Here is an 11,681-nt window from a genome sequence, read left to right as displayed (position 1 = left end):
CCTCTTCTTTTTTTTAAAATTTATCTACTCTGCTCATAGATAGGTGTTGAGAGACAAACAATTCTAAGTCATGCCAGATTTCAGGGTCATGATGAATGGCTCTTTACGCCATCTAGATATTTTTGCTAAACAGGATGGTTCTCAAATGGCGTAAATTTGAAGAGACATTCTTTTTTCCAGGCTTGTGGTGTCAGAAGCCTTTTTTTTTTATTCTGTGTATGAATGGAGTATTAGTCAAGCAGGACATTTTGAAAATACTTTCAACAAATACTGATTCTGACTTAGTATGTTCTCTTTTAATTGTTTATAAATATAGTAGAACCTAAATTATCTGATATTATTGAGATTGAATCTACTTCAGATGATCAATGTTCAGATTATTGAAGTTAATCTTTTTAGTCATGCAATTTCCTCAATAAAATTTAAAAACCATCATAGGAAACTTTCACTTCTGGTAAAAGAAAAATTGTATAGAATATTTCTTTAACCAGAAATAAAAGCTATGTACATCAATTTGAACCAGACAATAAAAAAAAAAAAAATAAAGAAATAAAAATTTTAAAAAAAGAAAAGAAAGAGGACGAAACAACAAAAACTGACAAACATTGAATATCTTTATCAGAATCAGAACACTGAATTTTACTAACTCACAAAACTTTTATATTTTTTTTATCACAGAAAATTATTGCAAAATTTTAAAAACGGAACGAAATTTTAAAATTGTATACAATTGAAAATTTTTCTTTAAAAATAGCTTTTAATTTTTTCATTGATTAAACTTGAAGCCAGCATTGATGGACACAGCACAGATTGCGACTTTGCAAAAAAAAAAAAAAAACATTTTCTTATTAAAACAAATTTGTTACAAAAACAAGTTTTATCAGAGGATGCAAAATATTGTAGATGCCTAAGAACTGGGCATTTGCGCAGAACTCATATTTTTGAAGCAATTTTTATGATATAGATGAAACAGAAAAGGCAGTACTCTCTACATTTCTAAGGGAAAAAACTACATTTCTAAGGGAGCATATAAAAACTTTACGTAAATCAAAATTATACAATTAGAAATTAAAATTTATTTAAAAATTTTCAGACAACTGTTTCTCGGATACAATTAAACACAGATATCTCTTTTCTAAGAACCACTAATTCTGCTTACATAAAAGTAATCAATAGTATTTAATTTTAAGAAAAAAAAGAAGATAAGAATTAAACTGTTTGATTTTAGCAATGAAATTTAAAAAAGGATAAAAAAAAAAATCTTTTATTTCAATTATGTAGGCAAAAATCTGGAGTTGTAAAAGATTTATTTTTGTAGTCTTGAAAAGTGAAGCAACAGTTCTGAAGGATAAGAAAGTTCTGTTTTTAAAAAAATAAACAAATATATAAGCATGAAAATAAAATAAAAAAATTTTAAACAATTCGAGCAATAATATTAAGATCTCTAAATAAAAATATTAAAAAAAGAAGAAAAAAATTACCTTGCTGTAGGAGTTTTAGATGCTGTGTTAGGTTTGCTTCTTGCTCCACTAAGGTGACTTCTTTCACCACCTGATGCATCAGTTCCAGGACTATTTGAAGAACTACTACTACTTTCACTTCTTTTCCAAATTGAAGAAATTTTACTTGGCACTTCTTTTTGAGAATTTGATTTTTTGGTGGAGAAACTGTTGGAAGACATAGATGATAAGCTGTTGGAACTTGTAGTTCGTCCACTAACAGGGACAGTTCCACGACCAACTGAGCTACTGCTTCCAGGGCTTCTTTTCTCTGCAAAAGAAAAAAAAAAGTAATAAGCATATAATTAAAAAAATTTTAGTAATGTTTTGATTTTACTGGTAGATCAGAACCCAAATCAGTTAAAAGTGATTACAAGGAAGTATATAAGCAAAATTTTATTTCCACACATCTAAACATAAGATAATACAGTCATGAAGAAAAGTGAATCAATTTATAATTATTTTCATTTATAAAAAGTTATTCTAAAATAATTAACATAGCTACACAACATCAAGTAAGTATATGTTTTCCAAAAGAGAAAAAAAAAACCTATAAGGAACTATATTAAAAAGGCTTTAAAATTATATTTACACCTCACAAAATAAAAAATGCCAAACACAATCACTCCTTTCAATTTAATCCTAGACTTAATATGTTTTTAAAGTAGAAAGGACATTACAAGGTCCACAAGGACTCCCTGAACCATACTCACGGCTTATTTTATAATTATTAAAAATGAATTATAGTGAGGAAATGACAAACAAAAAAAATTAAAGGCTAATAATTTTTTTAAAAAATCATAAAATAAAGAAAGAGAAAGACAATTTTATGTTGTTACTTAATTTCATTAGTTTACCTGGAACTTTGCTAGATCCTTTTTCAAGAAATGATATACCCTGGTAACTCGGTGATGTTGGTATTCTTCCTTTTTCATTACTCCTTCGTTGAATAGGAACACTAAGTTTTCGTTGCAGACCCGTACTTGTTGATGCTGAGTCAAGGGAAGTAGGAGGAAGTCTCTTATCGTTGAAACCTGATCCAGAGGATAAAATTTTTTCACAGCTACTCTGTTCATTGTTATTTCGTTCATCACATAACACTGGTTGATTGGAAGACACACCCGATGCAGCACTCGCAGGCACTTTTGAAGTTACTTCGTCTTTGATGAAAGTATTTTGCTTAACAGGAGGTTGCGGTCTGCTGATTTCCATTTTCTCATCATCAGTTTTTGAACTAGAAACGTTTGCTTTAGCAGTTGGTTGTCTGACAGTTCTATTTGCTGATCTAGATGTCGCTGATGGAGGTTTGCTTAGAAAGGAACGAGGTGATGCTCGTCCAGTACTTGACTGTTTATTCTGGGATGCTCTTAAAGCTTGAGTTCTTGTCATTCTAACACCACTCACTGTTGGAGCACCTTTGTTCACACTAGTTTTATTTGCATTAACAATTCGAGAACTAGTTACTTGTTGAAGAAGGTTTCTAGAGCCGGAAGCCCTACCTCTTACAGATTTAGCTGCTTTTTCTGCACTTTTCTTTTCTTGCATTTGGCGCACAGTTTCACGATTTATTGGTTTTACAATGCGAGGACCTTTGCGAATAGCAGGAGGTGGTGAAGAGTCATTTTCATCTTTTTCCATACTGCAGTGCTCATCAGTTGTTATATTGCTGAAAAATCCAGAAGAATATTCATCATCAGTCAAAAGTGTAGGAATACCACTAAGTGCTTTCGTTGCATTTTGTGGTTCAAGCCTAAAGTTACTAATTCCTTTGCTTGAAATTCGTGACTTATCAACATAACTATCACCATCAAATGAGCTGTTTAAGTTTTCAGCACTATCATCAATTCGTTGAGTAGAATGTAAAAATGGGGAATGTATAGTGTTAGTTGAAGGTATTGATGGTTCATCATCATGGGGTAGCTCTTCTTCAAGTTCAAAGTCAGACACTAACGGATCTGTCACAGCATCTGTTCCATCTTCAATTGTAACTTCAGCAATATCTTGGAAAATAGAGGGTGGTTTTACAAGATCTAAACAATCAGAATTACAGCTGCTTTTCATGCTACTAGTCATAATATTGGATAATTCCCGGGAGTAAACTTGCACCATTGCAGCGGCAGCATTAAATCTTTGAAACATTTCAGAACTACTCCGAGCATCAGCCAATGATTGGGATCTACTTTCCAATATATCTGAACTAATGCTATTTAAACTTGCACAACTATTAGTCATGGATATATCTTCAAATATTGAAGGAGGGTTAACATTATCAATTAAGTCGGATGTACCACTGCTCTTCATACTAATATTTTCCAAAGAAGTAGATGAAGAAACAGGTTTCTCATACCTCTCCTTATGTTTTGATGATTCTAAACTATTTGCAATTGTTTGCCTTACAGATTTTAAAACAAACCTATGACTGCTACTAATTTTTTTAGATCTCTTGATACTTCTTCTGCGATCTACAGCTCGTTTTCCATTTATATAACAGCCATTTCCATTTGACAACAAATCTGAAAGACCACTACTAGTCATACTCATTTCTGCCATACAAGAAGGAGGTTTCATATTTTCTAAGTCAAAGCTGGTACTACTATGAGTGCAGTCTTCAATGCCATCTTCCAGTTCTGCTGCAACTAATAATGCTCCTCTTCTCAATTCCATTGAATCAGTCATGTTCCTCGGTAATACAACTTTTCCAACATAACCAGTTTCAGATTGTTGATGACTTTCACTACTTAAACCATCATAGTAAGCAGCACCTTCCAAGAGGTCGGGTATGACTCCCATTGATACCTTTTCTTTCATACGCTCATCTTCAATTGCTTTCTCTTCATTCTCACTAGATGGCACTGATAGTATATGAAGAGCTGAAGGATCTGCAATTATTACCGAACTTCTATTAAAAGGATTTCTATTATCGTCTTCACTGGAATGTTCTGAAGATTGCCTTATTTCCATTGAACGCCTGTTAGCCTTCGTTTTCCTAGATCGAACTCTGTTATTTCTGAGAACTACTTCAGATGCTTTTGCATTGGCAGCAATTAGCCTGTCATCTGAATCAATACCTTCTGATTCATCACAAGCAGATGGACTGCTGCTTAGAATATTATCTTCCGATACATTTTCTTCTGTTGAACTAGAATGTCCAAGGAATTTTGTACTTGGACTGAGGCTTTGTTCGCAACTTGTGGTAGGAAGCCCTCTGCACACAGGTGAACTTTCCGATTTAAAGTGACTTTGCTTCGGAGTTTGTAATTCATCTACACTTGTATTTTCATTTCTAATTATTTGTGGTATTGATGTCTTTCCTCTTCCTAAAATTAAATTATTGCCGATTAGACATTTTTATTTAAAACAGAGCAATAAATAAAAAATAACCAAATATTCTCATGAACTTATTTTTAATATATGACACCTGGATATTTCATAGATAACTAACTCACACGGCAAAAAGGCAAAATTTTAAATTAAAATAACTAACAAAAACTAATGTTTTAGATACTCTTATGATAAAGCAACAAATTCATGATATATTTTTAATGAAGAAAATTCAGTTGTTGACTAACTACATACAAAACAAATCTAAAATTTTTTGAAATATTAGTCATGATTGGTAAAAAATTAAAATTTTGTTCCTAGGTTGTCTGAGTTCTGCATATATCAAAACAAGCATTCATCAATTTTTTGTGCAAATTTTAAAAAATTAACATCACTACCAATGTTTTTTATAACTTTAACAGAATTTAATGAGAGTTAATTACCAAAGATTGGAATAACTAACACTTCTTAATATTAATACATATTTCAATTTTAATCATAATGTAGCCCATATGGCGAGACATGTTAAATCAATTTGAGATAAATAAATAAATAAAAAAATTAGTTAAATTTATTTTATTTAATTTTTACAGAATTCAGAAAACTAAATAAAATTTCTGACCTGCAAATTTAGAATAAGAGGGTGTGCTAAATGAAGAACAAGAAGGCTTTTCATCTGACTGCTCAAAACTGCTTTTATGACTTAAAGCAGGAAATTTCTTGCATACATTCAAAAATTTTGATTCAAATGCTTTCTTCAAGTTTTGTTCAAAATCTGAGATACGCTGAACTTCTTTTTTGGGACTAGAGTTGACATTTTCTGATTCCAAAACCAAATTATCATTGTCATCACACAGAGATTGATCTTCATTTTGAATATTAAAATTATGGGATTCAGCATTTGTTGAAGTTGCATCAGGATTATTAGGAGAAGGAAGTGATTGAGTCAGTCTTGATTTTATGGGAATTCCACTGCGGATTTGAGAGAGAGAAGAACAGAGGTTATTTCCTTTAGAATGAGTCCTGCTTGTCTGTTGCGGGCTTTCTACAGCAGAAGGCTTTCCTAAGCTGATGCAAGCTGCGACTAAATCATTGTCCCCAGCTTTTTCTTGTTGATCATCATTTTCTAAGGAGGTTGAGCTCTGAAAGTATATATAATAATTAATAACCAAAATTAATTATTTAGTTTAATTAGTCCATTGAAAGTCACATTTAATGGAAAAAAAGCAATGCATTCTATCATAGCATAATATTACAAAAAGAAAAAAAAAATCGAATCTCCAAAGAAAAATTTAGGTTTTATGGGGGCTTTCCTTCTTGCTCCCGTGGAAATGATGGGTGAGGTTTCGCCCTCTATTTCTTGCTCCTGTGAAATTTCCGGGCTGGAGTGTTCAGTCTCAATAAGAATAAATCTAATTCATTTCTATTCCCCGGAAAACATTTTATTTCACATTTTACACAACAGATGGCAGTACCAGGATATTTTTAAGGCAATTGTAGATAGTTAGTTTATTTTAAACTAGATGTCAGCACCAATCAAATACGTGTATTTGGCAAAATAGACACTTTTATGACCGTTTTCTTGAAAATTAACCGATCGTTAAGGGGTTAAACAAATGTATCAAAAAATTTAAAATACAAAATTTAAAAAATGCAGAATCTTTAGATAAACATTGTAATCATTAACTACACATCAAACTTAAGTTTCTAAGAAAAAATTTTCTTAAAGCTCTTGCGGCATAAAAGTTGAAATAGCAAGTATTATCAGAAATTTTTTCTTTTTACAACCTTAAAATTGCTACATTTTATGGCCATTTCAAGGCCCAGAAAATTTTTAGAATTTTTTGTAATAAGCCTAATTTTCATCCATACTTGCAAGCATTACACAAATTGGCATTTAATTTATTATTTGCAGACATTTTACAATTAATTTTTCTTTTATTTGTACACGGACATATTCAGTTTTTCAAATAAATTATCAACATCACTGCACAATCTTAATATTCATGAAAAACTGGTGACTGGCATGTAAAAAAATCAGATTTAAGATATTTAGAATAAAATGCTTATTACTTTTGAGGCAAAAATATATCAAATAATTATGCTAATAAATCTATATGGGATAAAGTCAGTATCTGGGAACATTAAAAAATTGTATAGGCCAGAAAAATATTTCAAAATATATAATATTATTTCAGATACATTTAATTTTCTTAAAAGTTTACAATATATATATATATATTAAATATGTGAATAATAATATACTTCTTTTTTTCAACTTTCTTGAAAAGGCATTTTTTTCTATAACCAAGTTTTGTAAAATAAGTTAAAAGTAAAACAATTTTATTATCCCTTTTCTCTAGCAAAATTTGTAGCAACTGAAATGAACTGAAAAAGTGGTTAGTTTCATTTTTTTTTTTAAATTTAAAAAAAATAGGTAAAAAGATACAGAATCTTTTATGAAAAATCTGTTTACATTTAGAATAAGATTATTTTCATAATGATCGTTAATTTCATTTTACTGCACAAGAAATTCTGCAGAAGAGATACGCCTCGGACAAAAAAAGTTTTTATATTTTTTTTAAAATGCAAAGTGAAGATCAAATAAAACAAATTTTTCATTTCAATGATTAGTTAAATTTACATATTTACACATTGCATTATAACACATTTACCCAGTTGGTAGAAATATTAGTAAGTTAGAATTTTTATAAATATATATATATATATATATATATATATATATATATATATATATATATATATATATATATATATATATATATATATATATAGCACAATAAATACAAAAAGGATAAAAAGAAGAAGAGAAGAAGAAAATTATTAAAAGAAAATATGGATATTTTATTTTAATAATTTTCTTCTTCTTTTTTCATCTTTCTATAATTTTTTCCATGTTTTCTCTGCGCTTTGAACAATATTTATTAAAAATATTTACTTTTATTTGAGAAGCTAAATTAAATTCTACATATGCATTTTACTCGGTTAATGTGTTTAAATAAAAATAGTACTTCAGTTTTTTTGTTCTTTCAAATTTATTCCGAACCAGATTTAAAATGTAAAGTTTCAAATCATTTTTTTAAAAAATATAGCAGAATTACAATCCCTTTTTTAAGTATAAGTCTAAAATGTAGATATATAGCATCTATTTAATAAGATAATACAAAAAGTAAATGTACATAATAATAAAACAAAAACCTAAAAGAAAATGCACAAATCAAATCTTACTTCTTGACTGGAAGATTGATCTTTTTCAGGAGAAATAGGGCTATTTTGAGGTCTAGATGGTATGGTTTTCATTGAAGAAGGTGAGTCTAAAATATCACAGTTTTCCGACTGATCAGTAGAGAGTTCGGGTTGCATGGCTTCATTACTTTGAACAAACACATCACTGTCCAGAGACATTCTTTTCACAGAACTAGGCAGAGAATCGGTGGAAGGTTGAGTAGAACCAGAAGGCCAGGCAGGCCTGGGTCGAATAAGTCCTCTGGCGTCTGCATCTGATACTTTATCTGTAAATTCGGAAATTCGGGGCCTTTCTTCTGTTGTGCAATATCCAGGGGAATCCGGAAGATCTGTCGGAGATATTACAGCACTTGTTCTTTGGCTGAAATGAATTGACAATAAGAAAATTTAATTAAGAAATAAAATTTTATATATTTTTGATGAAAGAACATAAATTTTAAAATTAAAATAGAATAATAGTGTGAAATTATTTTGCACAATGTAAAATTAAAAATTAGAAATGATGCAGGTATGTAGTGGAAAAAGAACAAAATCTCAGTAAATATGCTACTACTAAAGTCATGAAAAAAAAGCTGTATGAAAATGTATTTTGTACAAAAAAGAACATTAAAAAATTAACAAATTAAATCGATACTTGTTTACAATTTCTTATGTATGTGTACAATAGAAGTCCGACAAACTGCAAATCTTTATATATAGCAATCATACTTAAATATATCAATCATGCTAATTATGCAAATTTTACAAAAATTAAAAAGATATAAATAAAAGAAATTCATTTAGAACAATGGATAGTAGACTTATAAACATTTATGGTTTTAAAACAATACTGCATTAAAATAACATAAAATATATTCTTTTTAAATTTTAATCTTCATCTGTAATATGAGATTTAAATAAAAAATAACACACAAAAATTTTAAAATTTCATAAATAAGCTATTTATAAATAATGTTCATAATTTTTTTAATATTTCAATACAAAATTTATCAGCAAATATTAAGTATAAACTACTGTACTATGAAATTTCAGTCATTATACAAATATCAGACATTTCTTCCATAATTTGAAGAATCTCCATAATCACCCAATAAATATCAATCACCACATAGTTTCAAATGCCAAAATTGAATGAAGTGTTTCTTTTTTACTAGGTAAGGATTACATAACAAAATAAGTAAAATGGTTATATATTTTATAGAACAGACTAAATATTTTTCACTAAATGTCATATTCAATTAATGAAAATTATTTTGCATGAACAATAAAATGCTAAGTTAGACCCATGCAGAAGCCAAAATATCAGTACAAGTTCTCCAAAAAGAAACTTTTCATAAAGTAATAGCAGAAATGTCATGTTAACCAGGCTTACTTAAAAAAGAAAAGCAATTCAGCAATCGATTTCATTATAGTGAATAATAGATTATCACAATGGCTATGTGCCAATAAGTCAGAGACCACACCTAATCTAATCTTCAAATACTATTTCATATATATTTAAAGTTGTTTAACTTATAGCTCCTTTTTTCCTTACAAAATTACTTAAATAAAATCAAATACAGAATTGTGTGCAGGAATTCAATAATATTGGAAATTGGAATCCTTAAAAAATCTCTTTTTTTTTCTGAATTATTTTTTGCATTTAAAACTCAATGTATTACTATTTTGAATACATTTAGTTTCATATGTTTTAACATATTTATACATCTTGTTGTTTTTAAAGAATGAAGCACTAAAAAAATTTGTATATTTATAGATATTTGCAGAATTTGGAATTTGACAAGTCTAATTTGTTAGAATTAGTTAAACGCAAAAAAAAAAAAAAAAAAAAAAGAGAGAAACAAAGACCAGCTTGATTTTTGCCATTAGCTATTTGTTACAAGTTTTCATAAATTTAGGTTGAATTAATGTGGCTGTAAATGGTTGGTTTTTTTAACATCAGAATTTTGTGAAGAGTATATTTTTGTGAACATTAGAGAGTAGAGTATATATTAGAGAGAAGTTAAAAAAAATATATATATTAAAAAAATTCTGAAATCTACAAATAGAATTGATTTTTTTAAACCAAAAATAATAACGAGAATTTACACAAATGAAAATATATTCAACATAACTATTAGCATCCTTACATCTAAATCATGTTTTAAAAATATTTGATTACAACAAATAATACTTAAGTGTTCAAACTAAGATGTAAAATTACTTTTAAACACTTAATCATTTAAAGGTATTTATTATTTATCTTAATCCTAACAACTTACAAAATATCGATATAATTTTACAATACATAATAAATAAAAATGAATAACTGAAATTTATGAAAATTTTAAATTTCAAAAATATAAAATTATTTTAACAACCTCCATATGATTTATAAATTTAAAGACACTGGTATTTTAATTTCAAAATGTAGCATTTCAAATCTAGGGCGAAGTATGGAGCTTAGCTCCTGGTAGGGCCACCCTAGACGTGAAGGCCATTCCATTATGCCAAGCTAATGCCAGCAGGTGAAACTATGGAGCTAAATCAGTCTTTAACCTTAGTTGCTCCAGGTCACTTTCCGCCAACAGAATCTGTAGCACTTCCCCCCGTACCATGAGTCTGAGCAGAGGGCCAAGTTCGACAAGTATACCACAGTCTCTATCTTCTAAGGGAAAATCTCTTAAATCAAAGGTAACGAGATGGCGGACTCACTGGCTAAAGATGCTTCTTTGGAACATTTACAGCCAGATATACCTTCCACTTTCAATGAGGTCTTTGCAGAGTGCAAAAAAATGTTTATGGACCTCTGGAGGCTTCCTCCTCCGCATAGTTGGTATTTCAGAAAATGTCCTGGAGGTGCCTTGCTTTTTGAGGGACCTAGAAGCCAGCATACTTGTTTCTCTCGCTTTGCAAGTGGTCACTTGAGGTGTCTCTTGTATGTCCAGGGGCGAAAAGACTTTTGGACTTTGCACTAAATGTAGGACTGCTCAGGCTTCGCCCGAGCATATTCTAAACTGTATCGATTTTAAGATAGAGAAGGTTTTTTCAAGGCCTCATCTGTTTTTAGACTTTCTGGACATTTTTGGACTCATGGATTTGATCTAATTGGGATGGACCTCTTGGGGATTAGAAACGAACGAACGAAAATTTCAAAATTTAAATAATATGCTTATTTGAATTTAATAAAGTAATATCTAACAATTACATTTCTTCACTAACTTTTTAGGACAAATAATTGTTTTGCTTTAAATAATTTAGGCCAAATCATTTCAAAAATTTCTTCAATTCCTAAAGTGACCTAGCTGGTCAAAACTTTGGTTCCTTTCAAGATAATTGAGGATCTATTGTTATTTTTTAGGATGGAAATAGTGTTCATTTAATTATTTTTAATAATATACAAGAAACATACTAAACATTAAGTACATAACATTCAAAAGCTTTAATGCACAGTAAAAGGAAGTAAAAAGACGGTATCAATTTAATTTTTTCTGAATTTTCAAATGCTAACTAACTATTACCTAAATTTAGTCACAATTTTATTGTTAGATCCTAATTAATCTGTCTTGAGAAGAAGAAAAAAAAACAGAATTTTGTTTAAATTTCATACCTAGT

The 11,681-nt window shown here is 29.3% G+C and overlaps 1 protein-coding gene across 6 annotated transcripts in view; it reads right to left on the bottom strand.

Moving 5' to 3' along the window:
• Positions 1 to 11,681, bottom strand: part of LOC107454397 (uncharacterized) — an 88,814-nt gene that overhangs the window by 2,397 nt on the left and 74,736 nt on the right. For all 6 annotated transcript variants that reach the window (XM_016071590.4, XM_043046521.3, XM_016071591.4 and 3 more), the window contains 4 exons: positions 8,070 to 8,448; positions 5,443 to 5,962; positions 2,357 to 4,816; positions 1,482 to 1,770 (listed from right to left, as the gene is read on the bottom strand). In XM_016071590.4, the coding sequence (XP_015927076.1) occupies positions 1,482 to 1,770; positions 2,357 to 4,816; positions 5,443 to 5,962; positions 8,070 to 8,448 (3,648 nt within the window). The remainder of the gene's footprint in view (positions 1 to 1,481; positions 1,771 to 2,356; positions 4,817 to 5,442; positions 5,963 to 8,069; positions 8,449 to 11,681) is intronic.

Source organism: Parasteatoda tepidariorum, chromosome 6 (assembly GCF_982258835.1).
Source record: "Parasteatoda tepidariorum strain Cologne lab strain chromosome 6, Ptep-v5.0, whole genome shotgun sequence".
NCBI classification, from domain to species: domain Eukaryota; kingdom Metazoa; phylum Arthropoda; class Arachnida; order Araneae; family Theridiidae; genus Parasteatoda; species Parasteatoda tepidariorum.
The sequence above is the reverse complement of the archived record's forward strand: the minus strand, read 5'-3'. Positions and strand labels throughout refer to the sequence as shown.